The sequence below is a fragment of the Rhamphochromis sp. 'chilingali' genome, assembly GCF_963969265.1.
Source record: "Rhamphochromis sp. 'chilingali' genome assembly, chromosome: 18".
Lineage (NCBI taxonomy): Eukaryota > Metazoa > Chordata > Actinopteri > Cichliformes > Cichlidae > Rhamphochromis > Rhamphochromis sp. 'chilingali'.
The window spans coordinates 12,317,798-12,339,118 of record NC_137945.1 but is presented as its reverse complement, the minus strand read 5'-3'; the positions used below and the strand labels follow the sequence as shown (position 1 = coordinate 12,339,118).

The 21,321-nt window shown below is 41.9% G+C and overlaps 3 protein-coding genes across 5 annotated transcripts in view; all 3 read right to left on the bottom strand.

Annotated features, from left to right (window-relative positions):
- Positions 1-1,616, bottom strand: part of tmem108 (transmembrane protein 108) — a 65,198-nt gene extending 63,582 nt beyond the window's left edge. The window contains 1 exon segment of the mRNA XM_080864819.1: positions 1,008-1,616. The gene's annotated coding sequence lies outside the window, so the exon portion shown is untranslated.
- A 2,034-nt stretch (positions 1,617-3,650) lies between these two features.
- Positions 3,651-17,244, bottom strand: topbp1 (DNA topoisomerase II binding protein 1). The gene is made up of 28 exons (XM_080864818.1): positions 16,825-17,244; positions 16,553-16,646; positions 16,325-16,459; positions 16,090-16,233; positions 15,827-16,008; positions 15,503-15,696; positions 15,242-15,418; positions 14,978-15,147; positions 14,679-14,842; positions 12,214-12,458; positions 11,751-12,085; positions 11,500-11,672; positions 10,900-11,111; positions 10,220-10,536; positions 9,940-10,125; positions 9,650-9,765; positions 9,040-9,163; positions 8,286-8,444; positions 8,033-8,129; positions 7,623-7,815; positions 7,049-7,272; positions 6,609-6,751; positions 6,274-6,367; positions 5,135-5,298; positions 4,766-4,894; positions 4,594-4,683; positions 4,055-4,216; positions 3,651-3,899 (listed from the first exon to the last, which is right to left on the bottom strand). Exons 2-28 carry the CDS (start codon positions 16,637-16,639, stop codon positions 3,771-3,773), a joined length of 4,545 nt encoding a protein of 1,514 aa, XP_080720944.1. The 5' UTR covers positions 16,640-16,646; positions 16,825-17,244; the 3' UTR covers positions 3,651-3,770.
- Positions 17,245-18,713: 1,469 nt separating this feature from the next.
- The window catches only part of dnajc13 (DnaJ heat shock protein family (Hsp40) member C13), a 35,719-nt gene continuing 33,111 nt past the window's right edge, over positions 18,714-21,321 (bottom strand). For 2 of the 3 annotated variants that reach the window (XM_080864952.1, XM_080864953.1), the window contains 4 exons: positions 21,083-21,223; positions 20,859-21,002; positions 20,667-20,766; positions 18,714-19,858 (listed from right to left, as the gene is read on the bottom strand). In XM_080864952.1, the coding sequence (XP_080721078.1) occupies positions 19,761-19,858; positions 20,667-20,766; positions 20,859-21,002; positions 21,083-21,223 (483 nt within the window). In that variant the 3' untranslated portion in view covers positions 18,714-19,760. Of the gene's footprint in view, positions 19,859-20,310; positions 20,416-20,666; positions 20,767-20,858; positions 21,003-21,082; positions 21,224-21,321 lie in introns of all 3 variants that reach the window. The other variant, XM_080864954.1, reaches the window with a different exon arrangement.

Sequence of the window (21,321 nt, the reverse complement as noted above, 5' to 3'; positions counted from 1 at the left end):
AATACCCATTCATGGTATCACAGCATGTCAGCTCGCTCCGAGGAAGCTGTCAGCCGCAGATGTCAATACCCCTGCTGACCCTGCTCCCTCCCCCCCAAACCATTGCACACATGGCACTGGAGGATTGTCCCCCCAGAACAAAGGAGTGGGGGGTTTCTGTGGAGGACGAGCAACCAAACATTCCCGTTACAATGGGGGAGAGTGGCCGGCAGGTTCAATTAGCACACACTTTAAACTGTTCTCTATACGAACCCTCTGTTCTTGAACAAAGCTGAACCTTCACACTCCAATGGGGTATTTGGTGATGCAGTTTGTTCTTGGCACTATGGCATTTTAAGAGAGTTTCTTCTATTATCTCCTTTGTTTCTGTCCATGTTGCCTGACAAATAAAGCACTCGGGACAAAGATGATCAGACTGGAAGACTCATGGCTTTTATTGTCTTCACAAACTTTATCCAAGAAAAAAAACTGGACAAATCAGTCTGTACTCTCTTCAAGAACTAAGTGTCACCAAAAGTCCATTGAAACCCTCGAAAGATGTTTTATTAGGTGGTAATGTTCATTCATTTAAGATGATTTTCAAGCCTCTTAAGCCCCCTAAGATCACACTGAATAAAATAAATAAATAAAAACTATTCCTCAATTACATGATGATTCTTCCAGAAAGCAACGCGAGCTCAACTTCTGACGATGGCATTTCCCAGTCTTGATATCAATATTCACATCGTGCAATGCATTATTGATGCTCTGAGCTGATAGGGCATGGATGAGGATATCTTGCAGTGACATGTTCTGCAGCACTGACAGTGATTTGAAGCCCAGACCTTCGTGTCTGTCACCGCTGCTCATAACTGCCCGGAAACCCTGAGCAGATTTCAACAAATCGGACGTTTAACATAATCAATAAGGGAGGTAAGAGCGATCAATAAAACTCGCCGGATGCGCAGAGCAGCTGGAGGGTGATGTGTGTAATCTGAAGTACAGGGATGAAGATGTAGCCGACTTACCTACTGCACAAGGTGCGCCGTAACGTCGGGCAGCCTGCTCGGCGTATCCGAGTGAAATGCAACCCAAAAGCCGCCGTGTCACACTTCACACCATCCGGGCGCACATGTTGCCAGTCCCCGCACAGAAATGTCCGAATCATGAGCTGCAGCGAGAAGCCAGTGGAGCCCAGGCAGCGGACTGCAGGAGCCGACCGTGTCGCTGTGGGTCCCCCGGCCCCTGGGAAGCGGCACTGTGCGTCCAGGCGCTGGACTACAACATGCGCAGGGCGCCACCCTTCGCTGGACCTCTAGACCCCTCTGCGTCCACCTTTCCTCTCTCAGCCCCAACGCCGTAAATAGCGGGACGTGAAGCAACCCCCTCCCAGCCTCAAGGCAGCGTAATCCGCGGCCACGGGTAATGGAACTGTGATCCGTGATCTCCCCTTAATGCTTGATGCGCAATTAAGAGGCGCGCAGGACGCCGGTGCCACCCACCACAGGAGGTTCTCGTGGTGAGCGTACGGACGGGGAATTTTAATGAGGACTGCTGCAGAGTTTTCCTCCCTGATCGCAGGGTCGCGCTGAAATCCCCCGTCCCAACACGAAACCCACAAAGTTAGCATATAGAAAGAGGACCGCGTGACGCAGTGAAACGTCAGTGAAGCTGAACTCTTGGCCAATTGCCAGTCAGCAAAGTGGGACGTTAGTCCACCTCTGTGGGACACCTGTTGATGGAAAACTGTTTCAGACATCCACACTTCCTGGAGCGGGACCTGTGAATATTAATATCGTTGTCGTGTCCAGCTGCAGAGCTCCGGGATTTTTATGAGCTGCAGTGGTTTAAGAAACGATGCGTTAACTCCTGAACAAAGTGTAAAAGAGAGAAAGAAACACTTAAAATCCTGCCTTCATTACTGGTTTAATAGACTTATTAGCAAACATTGCTTTTTAATGATTCTGTTGTTTACAGACAGATAAAATAAGTACATTACAGGCGTGATTTAGCTCTGTGAGAACATTTAGTTAATTAAACCATAACTAATTATTAATTTGATCTAAATTGATACAACACATAAAAACTAATAAATAAGCACTGAAATGTTTCCCATCACTGCTGAAAGTGTGATTCAGTGCAGGACTTATAGTGGCTCTCCACCTATTGAGGGCTATGCAAGCTTGTTCCCACGCTGATTGTTTTTTTTAAAAATTTATTTATTTATTAATTGATCGATTACCAAGTAGAAGTAGGTTAAAATTTCGTGTTAATCTCTCAAAAATCTTGAAATTTTGAAATAAAAACCCAAAATTTCCACTTCCACTGGCATTTATCTCCAGCTTGCACGTTCACAAAACTAAGACTCAAAATATGAAAATACAACATTAAATAAAAAGATGTAAGCATTACATAATTTATATATCGCTTCTATATTTAATTTTTATTTTTTAGAGGGGGGGGGAAGTTGCTTTATCTGCTTTTTTTTTTGCTCTTTTGCCAGATTATGTTTATCATTATCATGTTTTTTTTAAACTTTTGTATTATGTTATTAGTTGTTAAACATCAGTGCAAAGCTACATTATACATGCCTTCCTCATACATTATAATTTAGCTTTGTCATTCTTTTATTAGTTGGGGTTTTTATTTTGGCAGTCTTCATCTTCCATATCCCTGATATTTAAGTCGCATATTGGCTATGCTGGCATAAAATTAACAGCAATATAAATTATACGATAATTTAACCCTTGCCTTTCCTGTAGGAAAAACTGTTCAAGGGTGGACTTGTTCACAGCTCACAGGTATGTGCGGTGTGCAAGAACAGGTCCTTTGCCCTATAATATGCAGCTTAATTAAATACGGTTTGGTTGTTACCATTAAAATTAGTTGGTTGTAAAATTTGAAACTTGCCAAACTTTGTGAGTGACCTTAAGCTGCCCTCTGGGATCTGAGTCATGTTTCCCTCCCTGTCAGGATTCCTCCTCTAATCCCACACTTCTAAATACTGAACCTGTGGGGAGGCGGTCAGCTGGTCCATCTATTACGAGGTTAAACCACTTAACCATCTTATGAGAGAGAACCGAGGCCTCAAACCTCAGCTGGCACGCTGGTATGAAGCAACACATCAGTGTACCAGAGGCCTACATGAACAGCGTAAACAAAATCTAGTGTTTACTAGACTGGAGGGGGGATCGACAGATGATGCAAATGGGCTATAACCAGTGAAGGGCAAGAAACATGTCAATTTGACCAAATTTGTCAGAGACTAAGTTAATAAGCTGCCTTAGGCAGGATGATTTCTCAATAAATACACAGGCAGGTTTTATTTTGCAAAAGAAAGAAAGTTAACAACACACACTTATAACAGGACATTTGGAAAAAAAAAAAATCATAGAAGGCTTGGTTAACCCCCCCAAAAAAATCCTAAACAATAAGTAAAGTTATTAAATATATAAATGTTAAAACAGCACTTGGGAGACTTGAGTTTACATTCTGCTGCTGAGAAATCAGACCTGAGGCATGCACTGACACACTACTGCCCTCTACAGGCCAGAGAGTAGCATCGCATGCAATTACAAAACGTGACTCAACATTTTCTGCAGACGTTCATTAACTCATCCATCACAAGCAGAGTCTCTCGGTGCAAGCAGCAGCTCCAGGGCGCTCTATGAAAAATGCAGTATTACAATACAGGTGCTACATTTATTTTATTTTCATACAGGTCATAAAAAATAGGGATTTTTTTTTTACAATCATCTTCACATTGTTGAAAATATTTAAGATATTTAACTTCAGTTCACACGGCTCTTTTTCAGCCTGGAGGTCTCTGCTGCTGCTTTACGTTTACGTGACGGTGTGCCTGGAGCTTCTTCAGAGGGAGCTTCAGTCAGGTGGTACAGCTCGATGGGTGGTGTTGGCTCCTTAAGCAAAGATGGGAAAAAAGGCCATTGCTAAAAATCCATCTTTAACATTCAATTTTGTGTGGGCTGCAACATGGAAGACATCAAACGTCTTTCAAGTGAGAAATTCAGCATCAGACTCAGCTGAGAATATATAAATGAAGAGCCCTGCTAACCTGCATGAGATAGTCTGCAATGTATTCTGGCTTCAGGCATGTGACTCCTTGTGAGGTAGCCTCTAAAACATCAACTCTGAAGTCTCCGGGTTTGAGTCGACTGAAGTCTGCAAAAAGATGTGTGGCCTCTTTGTACATGGATGGGGAGGGACCAGGAAGGACCTGCAGAGAAATGACAGACTGTGTGTTTGCTGTGTTTGTGGAAAGAAGTCAAATGAAGCAGACAAACGTAAACCCGCAAACAACACAATTCTTTCCTTCAGCATACTGCTGTGATGGTTATTTACCTCCATCTAAAACAACAGCCCCATCTTCTTAGCTCTTTTTTTTTTCTCCTCGCTTTCTTTTGACTCACTAGCTCAGTTTTTATCAAGGATTCCAAATTTTACATCACAGACATTTCTAAAGATTATATCAAAAAATAAATATCAACCTACTGAAGCTGTTGCTGTTTTAAGACACTTTTAGGATGCTAATCTATCTTGGCTAAAGACTGCATGCTCCTGGATGTGTCTCAGAAAAGAAAAGCACTGAGAAACCTTCGCCCCGCCAGACTGCAGCAACCGCCTGAATCCCGATTCTCTGCTCTGGTCGATGTTCAGCATGACTGTCCATCCACTGAAGGCGCCCTGAAAAATACAAATGCCTGTTTATAGAACACAAAATGCCTCAGAGCCGTGGTTTTTATTGTGTGTATGAGCCTGCTCGTACCTCGTGTTCAGAGTGACCCTGCAGGCTTTTTCTCCAGCGCATGCCGGCTAACGCTAGTCTCTTTTGTTGGGAGGTGATGGAGGGCAATGCGTCAAGGATGGAGCTATTGCCCCACTCAAACTCCTCCTCCTAGATCACAGATTTGGAGATTTTTGGGGACAAGTCAAGAAAACCTTTTTTGTGGTTTTTATTAGAAGTGACCCGTTCCTTGTCTAGTCTAAAATAACAGCCTAAGATGACGGCTGTGTGGTGATACTTGCATGAAGGACTCTCCTTGAAAGTATTGGTGTTATCCGAGCGCTTATATTCCACATTCCCAGACTTTCTATCATATTTACGTGTGGCAAAGATTGCTCTTCGGATTCTGACCTGAATGAAGAGACCCACAGAGCGGCACGCCTCCAGGTACGAGCGGTGCAGGATCCATTTCCCAGCTGCCATCGCTGCCAGGTACTTCTCATTACGCAGGGGTGTCCCGACGATGATGTGTGTGCAGCTGGGGTCAAAAGACTGCTTATCCAAGACTACACCACCTACAGCAACAGACAGAGACAGAAAACTACACACATGGTACACTTGGCCTGTGCAGGGATTATGGCTGCAACACTGATAACTGAATGGCATGAAAATGCAATATAAATATGAAGTTTATCCTATTCCACTGACTCTATCAGACCCTCTGATAACATGTTTCCAGCACCATGGATATAGTCACCATCTGTGCACCTATTTTAAACTGGTAAACTGGTTTGGATCTCGAAAGGTTGGATCACAGCACATTTTCCATGACCTCACATGTGATCGCTGACCCCAGTGAGTATTTTCATATTCTACAGGTTGGAAAGAGAAGATGTGCAACTCAAAAACGGTGGAAACAGACTGGTCTTTCAGCATTTATGGCTGATGAAGTAAATGCAACATTATCAGTGTAGCAGACATTGGTTGAATGCAACTTTTTGTTTGGTTGAAACAGGTTTAGTTTTGGATTACGGTTTGCCAATAATTAGTGAAGATTAAACTCATGTGTAAGAGGACTGAGAATGCTTTACTGTTAGTAAATGACCTCACAGAGACAGCCAAACAAACACGTCTTGTAGGGGAAATGCTGGTAATGAAGTGAACTTTTAGCCAATATATGACAACCGTTTATTCTAACAACCTCAAACTCAACGCTGCACTTATTTCAGTTCCCAGCAATACACCCACCAAGTTTAAAGCCTAGCAGATGAACGGCTGTCAAGCTATTAAGCTAGTAAGATGCGCTGAGGCAGAAATACAGTGTGAAAGTTTTAATAATGATATAACTTGTCATGACCAGTGAAGATCTGAGTCATGCTTTTTTTGACAGAGGAAACAGTGCTGGAGGAACTACTTCCATATCCTGGAGGCAGATCCTCAGTTATAGTCATCAGGGATTAGCTCCTCTGACTTCCAGCCTCTGATGTGCTGCCTTTTGTACTGCAGCACGATGAAACAGCGTTAGATCGCTAATTAGATGGGAGACTCACCAAGCTCCTCTATGAGGTGACTGTAATCAATGCGCTCCTGGGGGCTGAGGGAGGACAGCTGAAATCTGGGAGGTTGTTTTTCTTCCTTCTTCTCCTGAGAAAAATAAACAACCTTTTAGCACTAGTACTTTGCTTGAAAGAGACGTACAGATTGTACACTGCGCAGTACAAATGATCAGTTCATTATTATGTAACTGAATAAGCACCAGCATGCAGCTGTTTGCGTAACGCAGGAAAGTGGAGAGAAGTGTTACACAATGCTGAGCAATTAAATTTCATTTAGACCAGATTAAAGCTTCACGTGTTGTTGTCAGTGCAAATTTCGAACCCTTCACCTGTGGTTCTGGTGCTACTGCGGGGTTGGCGAGAGGAAAAGCAATGCTGGGAGCTTTAGGAGTGAGGACGTCATTCTCTGGCTCCTCGGGAGGAGGCGTCAGGACTTTCTTGTTCATGTGCTGCTCAATGACGTCACAAGCAGCTGCGGGAGCGAAAACGGTGAAATGTTACCAACATATCAGAAACAGTGTTTCCCTATTATATGCATACACAGACTTTAAATAGACCTGAGACTAACTTGAGAGCTCTATACTAAGATGCACCACTTCTTCACCGTATCGCTACATCCTCCCAAAGCTTAGACCTTTCATTTTCATTTGCATGATTCACAGTTCAAAATCTTCTTTATCTGTCCAGGTAGGTGTAAACCCCTCTATGCATTAATTTAGCCCATTGTACGCTTTCAGACAGTTGGTGCAGCTGGATCCTCATTTCTTACCCATCTCTACCAGCTCTGAGTCCGTCATGGAGTCCCTTAGCTGTGGTCCGCTGTCTGCAGTTGGAGGAGGAGCGAGGGGCTCAGAGTGCTGCGATGGGCTTCCAGGCCACTGTAAATTATCAGCGAGCTTGGCCCTCTCTTCTCTGGCTGTGGGGTCATCCCAAACTATCTGTTCACTCTGGGATGGCTCTGTGTTCATGTCCATAGCCGCTTCTCGAGGAACCCTGAAATCACAACAGAGCAGTCAGCTATGTGAAGCCAAAAGAATACCATCTATGGTATTTATATGGTTTAGATCCTGAATTTAACACAAAAGGACTTTTCAAAGCTCAACGCGCCCCTACTGCTAACATAGTTCTGTAGGTAAAATGATGATATTTACTATTTCTTCTGCTGTCACCACAGCTCTGTACCCAAACATGCATACAGCACCTTCCACTTTTTTTTTTTTAAACAAATAAAAAAGCACTTTAAATTTTTTATAGTGGACTCTGCAAAACGCCCTGAGCTGCTGCCAGATTCCTTAAGAGATTCAAGCTTCTTTTAGTTTTAACATAAGCAGCTTCTTTCATACCTCAGAGCTTCTAGAGTCCGTCTATTACCGCTCCGTCCAACTCTGCTCCCTTCGGGTGTGTGGGGGCCCAAGTCTGCCCCTCCGGATCCCATCCTAGCGAGCCTGACTGAGGTACGCCTCCCTGTCGTCAGTTTAGTGGCTGACATGATCTCCTGCAGTTGTCTTTGCAGGTTCTCTCTCATCTCTAGCGTTTCTAAAATATCAGGATAGCAAAAAATATGTAAAACCTCATATACAACCATGTATACTGAAGACCTTTTACTTCTGTGACAGGCTTGGTTTGTCAGGATTACTCCAGAAGTTATGGACAGATTTGCAGATTGGTGGTGAGCCTTGAGAGTCTTAGACTCGTTTCAAGTACATGCAGAAGCTCAGTGGATTTAATTACCAGCAACAGAAAAGACACTCACCCCTCCTTTCTGTGCTATCATTCATCTCTTCTTGGTCTGTGCTTCCATCACTCACACGGCGTTGGGTTGCAGCTTCTTGTGTGGGATTGTGCACAAACTGCGACAAAGAAAACTAAAGATCAATTAAACAGGAAAAGAAAGATAATTGTGACATCCCAGCATTAATTGAACAATACATCCTGATTTTCCTGAGAAATTCCATCCTAAACCAACACAGGTCCCCCACTAACTCTGACTTTCAAATCAGACCCACCTCGTCTTCCTTCGTCTCCCTGATGTCTTTGCGTTGTGTTCGTGTTACAGGTGGTGACCTCTGAGAGTTGCTGGGCACCTGGCTCAGGTTTAAACTCATCTTAGGGTTGTAGGTGAAAGGATAGAGAGACTCCGGGACGTGCCTTTGCTCATCAGCGCACTGCACAGGATGAAAACAGACACGTTACTGCACACAGTATTTATCTACACACCAAAACGTAACTAAATAAAACAATTATGAGGAGACACACCACTGAAACGACGATGCCTCTGAATTTACACATCAAAGACGTTTTTCATTTAGTATTCTGCTTTTGTTGATGAGATGCTAATTGCTTCCCCCGGGTGAAATGTTGCAGGAGAATACAAATAATACCCAAATGAAATCAATTGCATCTTAATGCAGCTTTGTGAATCTTTATGAAGACGTAATTTCTCTAAATGCTTGTTTAAGCAAAGGAAACAGAAGCATGTGGCTTGAACCTTTTATAGGCATGGTTTATGTGCTCAGGTTGAAAGAAACTAAAGACTGAATTGTTTCCTAACATGTGTGTGTTAATTTTCTGCAGATCAGCTGATGCCTGCCTCTTACCCACTAAATACTGGGATGGACTTCAACAGTGTACTGTGTTTTACACTACCTTATATCACTTCAAATAACACGAACACAGCATCACTTTCACACAGCAGACTTAATCAGCTGTCACAAATGATTAGAAATCAGTGAGAAAACGCTACACTACTGGGAAACCCACCGCCTGCAACCAGTACTGGGAGACCACATGGAGCCCTCTCTCCTTCACTCCTCTGTATTCCCGGGTGTTGTCCCCCACACGGCCCTGGTAAATGTAGTGTGTTACTGTATCGTCACAAGCCCACCTGAAAAGAAGTTAGCAAAGATATGTTTGTACCGTTTGCATCATATTTGCAAAAAATAAAATCAATTGATAAAGTGTTACTTTCCAGGACTTTCTTACAACATTGATGGGTTACTTTTTGATAATTCGTGATCAGTAAGCAAAACATTTCACCCATTCTTTGTACAGGTGTCATGATGATTTAGAAGCAGTATACTTGGACTTTGGCCTTAATCCTTATGTAAGCCCAGTTTATGGAACTGATTTATTGCTCAGACTTGAAGGAAATCAAAGTGAAAAACTGTCATTTCTAAAAGTCATATGATGAAAAAATAAGAACAAACAGGTAAAACCAAACATTAATTCTCATTCTGTGGTTTTAAAATGCTGACACTGGGAAAGCATGCTTAGCTCGAAATAGAGGGAGAGTGGCGACAGATAGAACCAGGATTTGAAAGGTTTAAAAAAATGAAATACAATAAAAATCTCTTAAGTAAAGTTTACAAACCTGAAGTCGGCTCCAAGCGAGGCAGCGATGGCGTTTAGTTCACTCTGCATTTTGCTCAGTTTCTTTCCCACGCAGACCACAACACCATTCAGGGGCCCGGCTTCTTTTCGTGGACTCTAACACGCAAACACCATATTGTTTTTGTCTGTCTTTCTTTTGAGTTGTTATGTTTGTGACTGGGAAATAAAAACCTGTGTGTACTTCAATCTAACACTGATAATCGCTAAGATGTGCTGTGGCTCTGTAACCACCAGGCTCTAACACATTTGTATAGCAGTACTAGTGTTTACCTCCTTCTCAGCTGTCTTTGCAAGCTGGGGACTGGCAGAGACTGCTTGCATCTCTGAGACATTATTGCGGGTGCTATTAGCCAGCGCTACTTTCAGGTTCCTGTTGATGACATCAGTGAGTGGAGTCTCAATCCTCTTCCCTGGTTTCGATGCCCCACCCGGAGTTTCCATAGCTCCAAGTGCATCCTAAATAATATAAATACACATATTTAGAGAAACATTAATCAAATATCAGCAAACATGAAATGCCAGAAGTGTAAGCTGCTCAGTGAATCCCAACCTTGACATTAAAAGAGGGTCTGAAGAGCTGGTCTCGGTTGAGGAAACGAGAAGGGGTGTCCAGCTGCAGGGAGGCCTCGTTCTGTAGTGGGTTCCTTCTGCCACCCTCCTGGTTTTGTTTTGGGGTGCTGATGTCCTCTTTGGGCTTCATCTCATCCAAAACAGATCGGAACACTTTGCTCTGAAAGCGGCCTAAATCCAGAGGAGTGACAGCCTTACCGCTCCGGGGACCCAACAAAGGGATTTCTGGAGAGGAACGAGCCGCTGGAGGCATAATCTGTTTCTGCGAACCACCTACAAAACTCTCTTCATCCCTCTCTGTGGAAGAACAAAATAAAAACAGCCAGTCTCATTAATAAGCAATGACACACTAGACAAACTTGAGTCTACAATTACATTTAATAACAACATAATGAATTTAATAAATTAAGCGAACTGGAACTAAAACTAAACTAAAATTAAAAACCAATAAAAACTAAACTATCGTTCTTATAAAGACCCATCCCGAGCCAGGAAAATCTCTGGTGGTAGTCATTAGCAATCAGGTCAAACTGGTGCTACAAATGAATGCCTCTTAAAACTCCAGCCAAACTCCATCATACGGTTTAATTTAATGTAATTTATATCGTGTGTTGAGAATTACAGATCATAAAACAGATCTAGCAAAGTTAGTTATCTAACCTGGTGAGGGTGGCAGATCAACTAAAAATCTTCCCTCCTCTGCTCTCTTCCCAGTTCGAGCAGACTCTAGTATCCAGTGCATGGTAACAGCAGGAAGCCCCCACTTCTTTGCTGCCTGGTACTTTGTGCCCTCGGGGCTCTGCAGCACCAGATGCGTGCTGGCCAGCATGCCTTTCTTCTGGTTGGCCAGGCGCACAAAATAATCCTGGACGCTGCAGCAAGGAGACACAAAACAAATTTAAAGATTTAACACACATATCTCCTAATGAGCAGCAAGACTGGGCTATAAAGTATGCAGCAGAGCAAGTGAATTTAAGTTACAGCAATGCACACAGGCCAGGGCAGCTTCTTCTTTTATTAAACAGCTGTATCATCCTACTGCTCAGGAGCACATACAGATAGAAAAATGTACAGAAAACAGAAATTCATCCTCATTACTGCTCTGAACACAAAGCAACTGGCTTCACATTGAGTGTTCATGCATAATAATGAATGCAAATACCAGCTAATTTAAAAGTTTAATCAAACGTTCCTGCAGTAGTTAATGTTTATGGATATTATGCCTAAACATAACGACTGGTGCATGTAAGGTAGTCATACTCGGCTCCAAGGTGCTTGGCAAGCTCCACCAAAGACTCCCTCTCTGCTCCGGTGAACTGGCTGACAGAGAGGACGCAATCTTTGAGAGGAAACTGTCCGTCCATCACTGGGACAGGAGTGAACAAAGGGTGGGAGGACAACTGCAGGACACACTCCTTCTCCACACACATGACCTGAGGTTTAATGAGAGAAATAGGTCAATCAAAAGCATAAGGCACTCTCATAACATGGAGCACTATTAACAAACTTACCAGCCAGGTATCAGTGACCACCTCTTCCACTGTGGCCTCCACTGAGCACCCCAAGAGAGGGACCACAGCATAGTCTGCGACAACCCGGGAGCGGCCCATCAGCACTTTGCCTCCATGTTCTGTCACCAGCAGAGAGAGCTGTGCCTCTGCCTCCGTACCAAACCCCACAAGAAGGAAACGTTTCCCGAAAAACAGTCCTGCCTCGCTGGCTTCCTGCAGGGTAGATTCTGTCCCATTAGTGCGGTTTGGTACCCAGGATTCAGGTTGGAGCTCTGCAGTTGTACTAATGGACTTCCTGCTTTTACTCTCTGCTGGTGGTGGAGGCGGCATATCAACTGGAACACAAACGGATATGAGCAGCTGTACCAATATGTAAAACTAACCTAAGTCTGAATCTTATTCATTCAGCTGTCTTATACAGACTCTTGATCCCATACGAACACCGTCAGCAACAGATACTTACTCACTGTAGGGTCATCATCCATGTACTGTGACAGTAGATCCTCGTCTGCTTTCTTTCTCCCCGGAGTGCTCGGGCTGCCAGCAGGTGGACCAGTTGAGATCCGGGATTTGGGAGTGTGGTAACCCGGCACCACTACATCAGCTGGAGCAGGAGGCAGACAGTCAGGGTGGAGGTAGCTGGCTTCTGGGAGCAGAGTGCCCTTTGAGAAGCTGTCTATTAGCCACTTTACTGTTACTACATGGGGCCTGTGAATTACAGAGAGAACATAAATTATATATTAACCACATTATGTCTTAATTAGAGATGGCACGATACCACTTTTTTATGTCCGATACCGATATCATAAATTTGGATATCTGCCGATACCGATATGAATCCGATATAATGTTTTTTAATCAACAAAACTGTTTTTTAAATATCTTGCTGCATTTTGTATAAGTTCATACTCAAGTTTAAAACAACAACTACACTAAAGCTATTCTGTTATACCTATATGCAAAAAAAATATTTCATAGTTCAGCAATACTGATCAATCTAATAAACTCAAACCTGCACCATCCTCCCTATTCTGGTATTTTAAAGAGTACTTAGCATAAATATTAAGCAACCTAACTAATAGGGTTCCAACTCCCAGCAACAACAAAAATAAATAAATAAAAAATAGGGAACCACCCCTCACGCTCCACCTCATGATGCTTAATCGACGTAACCAACCTTAATTTGATGCAGTGTGAAAAAAAAATGCACAGAAATCAATTATTTTTCAAGAAATATTAAATAGATTCAACATCTTTCTTCAACAAAATTGCAGACTGCACAGATGGTACCTTCCCAAAGGAAAAAGTACTATAGCTTACTAGGGTATATATATTAGACTTAACAGTTACTATATACAATAATGGACTTCTATACATTTTACATCAGATTAAAACTTTGGGTGTAAGATTCAGATAAATATTAAATAATTAAAAGCTCGACATTTTAAATGAGAATAAGAAAGAAAATTATGTCTTTGTGCCCCCTTTTCCCTGTTCATGCCCTATCGGCCCCCCTGGCTAAACTTTGCTAGATCCGCCCCTGCACAGTTACCAGCGTCAGCTACGTAGAAAAAGATCCTCGAGTAGAAAGTAATATTAAATAAATTCTAACAACAGCTGATCAAGCTTAAACGTGCTGCTGTTGTTCAGCCGCTGGTTTCCTCTTTCTGGTGCAAAGTGGGCCAAAAACAAACCAGAGAGACGGACTCGCGACAGAAAAGCCGATCAGCTGATCGTTAAGCAGTTTCATGATTGAAGTAGCAGCCGGAGAGCGAGAGGCAGTCGCTAGTTAAGCTTAACGCAGGAATGCTTTACAAACATTCAGAGATGGACTTACACACTTGCTTTACTTCTCTCGGGGATAACTTTGTCGGAGATGAAATGCCGGGTTGCTAGCGAAGCTCCACATGCTATCCAGACCACCGACAGGTCCCGCATGCCACAGCCGCTCTATCACGTGATGCATACTGCTCCGACGTGCTAACGTTCTGAGGTGAGTTACGGCGTGTTGCAAGTTTTGTGAGGTGCTTTCGTGATATTTAATGGATCGGATTACATTTTTTATTTTTCTCCGATATCCGATCCAGTAATTTAGGTCAGTATCGGACCGATACCGATACATAATATCGGATCGGTCCATCTCTAGTCTTAATCCTTGCCTTTCTTTTTTCATATTTGTGTTTTTAATTTTTTTGAGAATGCTGACATCCAAAAAGCTGGGATGTAGTTGAAGATTTAAGACCCTGTTCTAATGGTCATCAAACCACATTTTTATTGACCTATGCTGACAAAACTTGTCATTAAGGGTACAGGGAAGCTCATTAAATGTCATCTTTATGGGAGAAAGATTTAAAGGCTACATTGAAAAAGTGTGTGTGGAAATGTTAGACAGATAAAATATAAACTTTTTTTTTTTAAGTTTCAATTTTACCTGGATGATTGAGCATGCATCAAGACTTTTTTTTCCAACATTCTGTGTTTAAGAGCTGAGACGACCGACTATTTTAAAGACAAATGTTTCAGATTCTTGTTTAATATAAGATTTTAGCTCTTCAATGGTTACTTTGACTTACTTTTTGTATTATAATGAGTCAGTGGGTGATGGACCCATTTGCATCTGGACTTTTTTACTATAAAGCTGCTGTTTCAATACATGCAGAAAGGATATTAAAGTGGGCAAAAAGCGGCCACGATAGAGCTTTCACTCCTGGATCAAAGCACGCAATTCTCCCTGTTGCTGAATTCTGTTGAGAATTGGATAAACCTAGAATCTCCATTTCTCAGTGTGTAATAGCCTTTAGTCTAAATTATTTTGCAGTCCAACCAAACATATTTTGGTATGAAAGGAAACATTAGAATCTCCAAGTTATTGTATTAATACAGAGGATATAAATATCATGAAGGTTATTAAAGCTCTTTAGTTCAGACCTGTGAGTTGCTTTGGAAAGAAAATTATTGAGGTCCTGGTCCAGCTCGCCCATGACCACATGAGAGAGCTCCTCACTGGGTTGGTTGAAGCGCAGACCTCCTGCAGCATTTACAAGACGCCGTAACTTCTCCAGTTTATTCCCTGGCAGGCCACACAGATACAGCTGTGTGACATTTAACACAAAATGACAGAAAGCCTCAAGTTTATCATTTATAGACTCAACTAACTCCTACTACAGAATTGAAAGAGGAAATACATAAAATCTCTATAAAAAGAAAACTGCAGACCATCTACTTACCTTACAGCCATCCAATAAATCATCAGCAGGGCACACGGTAAGATCCAGACTCTCTATGGGGTCTGGAGCTTCCAGGTGGCTGACAGTGCTGTTATTGGTGAGAGCCGTGTCGTTTATTGTTCTGCTAGTGTTCACAGAAATGTTGCTCAAGCCCAACAGTGACGGACCCTCTGGAAATGAAAAACATAACTCTTCAATCATTAAAGACAAACAGGTTCTGAATTACTGTGGAAAACCTTTATCATCTTATCAAATGCGACTCACCATCCTTCTTGCTGGTAGCAGTAGGTGTGGAAGTGTGTGGTCGAGTGGTTTTTGAAGCATTGCGCTCCACAGTGTACCTGCTCTCATCTTGACAGTAGCCCTTCTCTATGCTGTCAAAGAGCCAGTGCAAAGACACGCAATACACATTCCACTTCCGAGCACACTCGTACTTCTGACCTAGAACCAAGTACGATCGATGACAATCAATGACGCACAAATGATGGCATTACATCATTTTTTTAAAAAATACTGGTGACTTACCTGTTGGTTCATTAACAATGAGGTGTGTACACTCATTCATTTTGAGCTGACCGGTGTAGTTGGCCCCATGCTGCTCACAAAGTCTTTGTACTTCTTTGCGTTCTGTGCTGGACAGACCTGTCACACAAACACTACAGCCACGCAGCACAGGGCAAAGGTAGTCCTCTAAGGGCAGGTCTGTATATCTGAAAAGACTGGAAAAGCAGTACAGAGACACCATTCATGTTTTTGTAAATGTATAGTGATTTAAAATGTGAATTTGTATCAAACAGGAAACACAAGTCTTCATTTAATAGATGTAGCCATGTAAATCACAGTACATACCTATCCTGTGATTTCTCCCAGCAGGCTTTAACCCACGTAGGCAACAGGATGGGTTTACTGAGGCTGGCTGCTACCAGGTACTTTTTACTGCCCACCTCTTCTGCAATCAGGTGTGTAACAGATACGTTTAGATCCGAATAGGCCCATCCACCCATGAGCTGCACCAGATCCATCAGCTCTTCCTGGAGTGTGAGAGAAGGTATGGACATAAACATGTCTCAGTGCTTCATATTTTATTAAAATGTATATAGCAGATCTCTTACCCGTATTGCTCTGTCCATACTGGTGCAGCAAATGGTGACATCAGCCATGGCCATGTTATAGACAGGCTTCTCTGCTTTGGGGACACAACGCTGTTGCTGCAGGCAGTACAACACCACCAGTGGACTCACTATTCTGCAACCAAGCTGCACAAGAAATAAAAAAAACAAAACAAGAGTCAATCTCTGATAGAGCCTCAGGAGTGACATTTCACTGTTTAAAAGTGTAGAGTTCAACCTTCTTGCAGTGAAGAAAGGCTGGAGATGTAAAACTGGTGAACACAAACAGAGACTTGTCCTTCTTATCCATGCGCAAAACATCATCTTCTGTGATGGTTTTCAAATATTTTTCAGATTGCAGCTCCAAAATGGCCTGAATAAACCGGAGACAAACATGATTACCAATTTGTAAAACAAAGAGACAGTAAACACTAGAAGAAAGACTGGACCAGGCAGTAGAGCTTACCTCATAAGCTTTGGCAGCACAGTCTTTTTTTGATCCTTCACTTTCCACAAACTTCACAATGAAGGCTACTTTTTCTGCCTTAGACATGGTGACCCTGTACCAGCGACAAGACCTGGCATTTATTATAATGGCTGTGGCTGGCCTTAGCAGTAGCATCCAAATATAAAATGATCACCTACAAAGATTAAGTTATGACTAAGCACCTTAAGCACCGCCATACATTCAACACAAGCCTGCTATTAGCTTAAAATAATAACTTACTAGTTACTTACCTTTAATAGAAGAGCTCAAGAGCGCCAGTAAAGACAGTCTGTGTATTCCGACGGGAATCAGTATAAACTCTGATTAGTCATATGAAGCTAGTTTTACCTTAGTGCGGCTTGTCAGCGAGTTGACGCTTGTGAAGTCTGTTGTCACTTTTTAGAAAGCCTACACTGACTTTATGTTAGCTGCGCAACATAAACTTGCGAGCTAACGTTCAAACCTGCATGTAGCTCAGTTACAACATAAAAACATCCAAAAACTACCACTGCTCATGTTATCGTAAACCAACAGTCCAACCAACAGTCCCGAGATATGGGTTTAACTAACTGACATACATTTTAAAACAATTTAATCGTAATAGTTTAGATATATAAATTGTGATCTTTGTTGATAGTGTTCGCGCCTTTGGCGCAACTTCCGGCGTTACCTGCTAATCTGACCGACTGGAGTGAACGTTTCAAAGGTTCCGCTACAGACATTAGAAATAGGGGTGGGTTTTTATAATCGATTTATTGATTAAAATCGATTCTGGCTTAGATAACGTAAAATCGATTCATTAAAATCCTGAATCGATTTTTTAATATAAATTTATTTTGCCCGAAATGCCAGAATCTCTGATGAAACCTCACAAAATTTCAACAACCACCAAACAGCTAAAACAGTAAATGAGAGCAGGTAGACGGATTCTGCACAAAGACGTAAACACACAGCGCGGACCCGCGGATCAGAATCAGTGAGATGTCTCCTTTCTCAGCTGACGGTCGGGGCTGAAAGCCGACAGCTCGCTGATTCTGATCCGCGGGTCTGCGCTGTTGTTTACGCCCTTTTTTTTTCGTTTTACATACTTCCGAAAAGAAAACCTCATTTCTGCCGTTCAATATTGAACAAATTTAAACTTTTTAAAATTATGCAAAATGCAAAACGCTTAACCGTGTCTCTAATAAAACCGCTGTAACTTCAGAGGTAATGTTCATATGTTGATTAATGGTTTTCTTTCGTTTTTTGATCTACTGCAGAATATTTTTATAAAATCCCAGGCCAGGAAAATCACCTTCATGTTTTTCTGTGTTTTATCTTCAGCTACTTTGACACAAAGGCCTCTGCTGTGATGCTCACACCTTTGATAAAGTCTTGTGTGTGTCAGCTTCCTTTTTATAGATACAAAAATATGTAAATGTACTGATCTGAATTATAATATTTCTGACTGTCAAAATTTCCCAAATTCAAATCGAATCGAATCGAATTAAATCGAATCGTGGATCGAATCGATTCGGGACCTTGTGAATCGGAATTGAATCGATTCTAGAAATCAGTGACGATACCCAGCCCTAATTAGAAAGCGAATTGGGGGTGATAAACTATATATTAATGTTTTAAAAATTAGAAACTTGAAAACTTCACTGAAGGGACCGTGTTTTTTTTTTTTTAAATTCTGACATAAATATATTAAAACAGTTTTCATTTTTAGCACATTTTCCCTATTCACATTGCCCTCAATGGCAGCTGTATTGACAATTTTTATGAATTTCCTTGACTTACGGTCAGGCTTATGAGGTGAGACCTAGTCCCTAATTCATGGCATCTATGTAGCTGGTGTAATCCACTATAAATTCAATATCCACATCCGTGAAAAGTTATGGTTCTCAAATAGATTGACATAATATAAATGACATAACTCTATGAAACATTTGCACTTATAAGCAAACAAACATATTGCCTGAGGCCTCAAGTATATCACATTGATTCTTGTATAAAAACATTTAACTGCAAAAGTGATTGGATTGAGAAATATTTTGATACATACCCGCCCCCCTTTTCATCTCTCTCTCTCTCGCTCAACAGACTTAACATCTATAATTATTGTGAACAGAAAAAACAAGTAGAACAACACTGTGGGTTCCCTTTTATTCTTAAAATTTTATGTACAAGTGTCAACTGATTTTTTTTTTTCAATGTACATTCAATATAAAGTTTATATACGTAATATTACATTGAACATTTCACAAATTGCACTAGTCTTTCACATAGATTGGTAATCAGAGTCAATGTCATTCGTCATGTCAGCAGAAGCTCATTTCAGGTGGTTATTATTCACTCATAAATATTCTAGTGCTTTTTGCATTCTGGGGGAGAGTTACTTTAAAAAATATGAGGCAGAAAAGGGTAGCCTTCAAAGAGAGAGCAGAATGAAGTATGAATAAGATCAGAGGAAAAAAAGGCTGGATATTATGAGAGCTCTGTGTCATCTTTGACAGAAGAGGACTGAAGCTGACCTGATCAAAGCAGACCAGAGGTCAGCAGAGGTCTAAGGGGTTAAAGTGGCATTTTCTTTTGGAGAAATAGGCCAGAGAAATCATACACATCCATTTCTTCATGTCCCGTGATTTTTTTTTTCTTTTCCACATGAGAATGCGTTAATATAGACAAGTAAACAAAATGTTTATTTCAGTGGTGGATAGGTCCTGTGCGCTTGTTCGTCACAAATGAGGCCTCAGAGATGTAAGGTTAAGGTAGCCAATCAGAATATGCCAAAGAGAAAAAAAAATTAACAAAAAAGAAGCCTCAGTCTTCCCATGACTGTCTAATGAAAAAAAAAAAAATCAAGAGTAAAAAATATATTCATACAAAAAGTAAACTCTTCTCTGTCATTAGAAGAAATAAGAAAAGTAGAACAGAAACTAAACAAATGTGGTCATCCATTAAAACAAAGCATTTCTGAAGACTTGAGTGTCATTTGTAAGGGGCAAAGCAGAGTGACGCTGCAGGAGGTGTCGCAGAGGTTTTGGTGACAGTCAATGACGGCCCGCTCTCTCACTCGTCTTTTTTTCAGTTGTTTTGTTTTCCTCTCAACATCCCCTTCATGTGGGGAGCTGAACAGTCCCTCTCTGAGCTGCGGCCGTGAAGCTGCACTCTGGGTGCCTGAGCCTTTCAGTGTGCGTGTCCTTCAGCCTTGGTCTCCAGTGTCATTGTCCACAGGGGGTGGGACGTTGGGCATTACTGTGGTGCCCGTTCCTGCTGTAAGGTAACCTGCTACTCCTGGACCTACAATGACAGCAAGGCAGAAGAGACAGTTCAGATGTAAATTACAAGGATAGATGCAGGGCTAATGGGGAGCTAGAATGATGTACTACACACTAAGACACCAAGCATGGATGGGATGATCGCTACACTGGCTACAATGTTTTCCATGGGCTTAATTTAGTTTGACTACTGTGTAAACAACTAATGGATAATTTTCTAGAAAATCTGATTCTATTTTCTATGTTTTTCACTTGTAACTCTACATTTCAGCCTTTTAAAATGTGCTGGCTACATATTGCATACATAACACAAGCTGGCTGTTTTCCAATACACTGTTGAGGATCCAGAACGGGTGTTAAGAGGTAATGAATTATTTTCAGTGTGAGTAAGATGAAATGGGTGGGAATGGAGAATGGCATGTGCAGCCAGGATGGAGGTAAAGAGGAATGACGGTAGGAGCCAGGACGGTCTACCTGCATCAGAGCAAAAGAGAGGAGGGCTGTGAGGGCCCAGTTCAGGAGTCTAGAGCCCACCTCGCAGTGGGCTGCTGGCGGCCAGGAGAGAAGGAGTGGAAACCCCTGAGGAGGAAATGTGGAGGAAAAAAGAGGAAGGGAAGGGCCAGGAAGTTATAGGACAGCTGGGTTTAAGCATAAGTGAGGAGTCAGCCATAAGGTGTTTTGCCTTTTTAGGGTAAAGCAAAGCATTAAGATTCATCATCAGCTCAGAGAAAGATGCAGAAGACTTACCTTTTAAAGCACTTTATATTTTAACAGTTTAGCTTGTTATTCAGGTTAATCACTCTTCTAATATGCAAAAAAGAAAACTTTACCTGTCAGGTAACCTGCAGTCTGAGACTCTGAGATGAAAAGATCGTGTTTCTGGTCTTTGAAGGCACTCCATACTGAAGACTTTGCAAGAATTTCATTCACCTATGGAAAAAAAACAAGCAAGAGTTCAAATATTTGATTGTTAAATAAACAATCATACCAATCATTCGATGACTTTAATAATTCGATCATACCTGCTCTCCATACTGTAGACTACGAGTCATGGACTTCAGAGCTTTAACTATCTGGGCCTTAGTAGCTGAAGGGTTTTCTAACGTCTCCAGGCCGATTCCTTCCAGTAATTTCAAGAGGTATGGAACCAGCTCCACCCTCAGAGCCTGTTAAGTTGTTATAGAAAGTTCCATTAAGGACACATGAAACATAGTGAGGGATAATAACAGCAAGGGTGACAGTGCACCTGGGCAACTAGGTCTGTCTGCTCCTTCTGGAACATGCGGTTGAGAGCTTCACAAGCCAATCCAGCCATGTCCGCCCGAACCTTCATCCCTGTCATCAGAGGGCCAATAGTCTCCAGAGAAGCCATGGACCGTACACACAGCTACACGAAACAAAGCATATCTTAGTTGATGTGGGTGAGGTGTCACTTTTACATAAAACATTTAAACTGGCTTAAGATGGTTCTGATTTTTTGTAGTC

Bases quoted from the DNA above. Each gene is read 5' to 3' on its own strand.
- topbp1 (XM_080864818.1), bottom strand. From the start codon at position 16,639: ATGTCTAAGGCAGAAAAAGTAGCCTTCATTGTGAAGTTTGTGGAAAGT. The intron at 15,697-15,826 runs GTATGTACTGTG...CTGCTTTTCCAG, and splicing joins TGGGAGAAATCACAGGATAG to TCTTTTCAGATATACAGACC. The intron at 10,537-10,899 runs GTTAGATAACTA...GTTCTTCCACAG, and splicing joins TGATCTGCCACCCTCACCAG to AGAGGGATGAAGAGAGTTTT.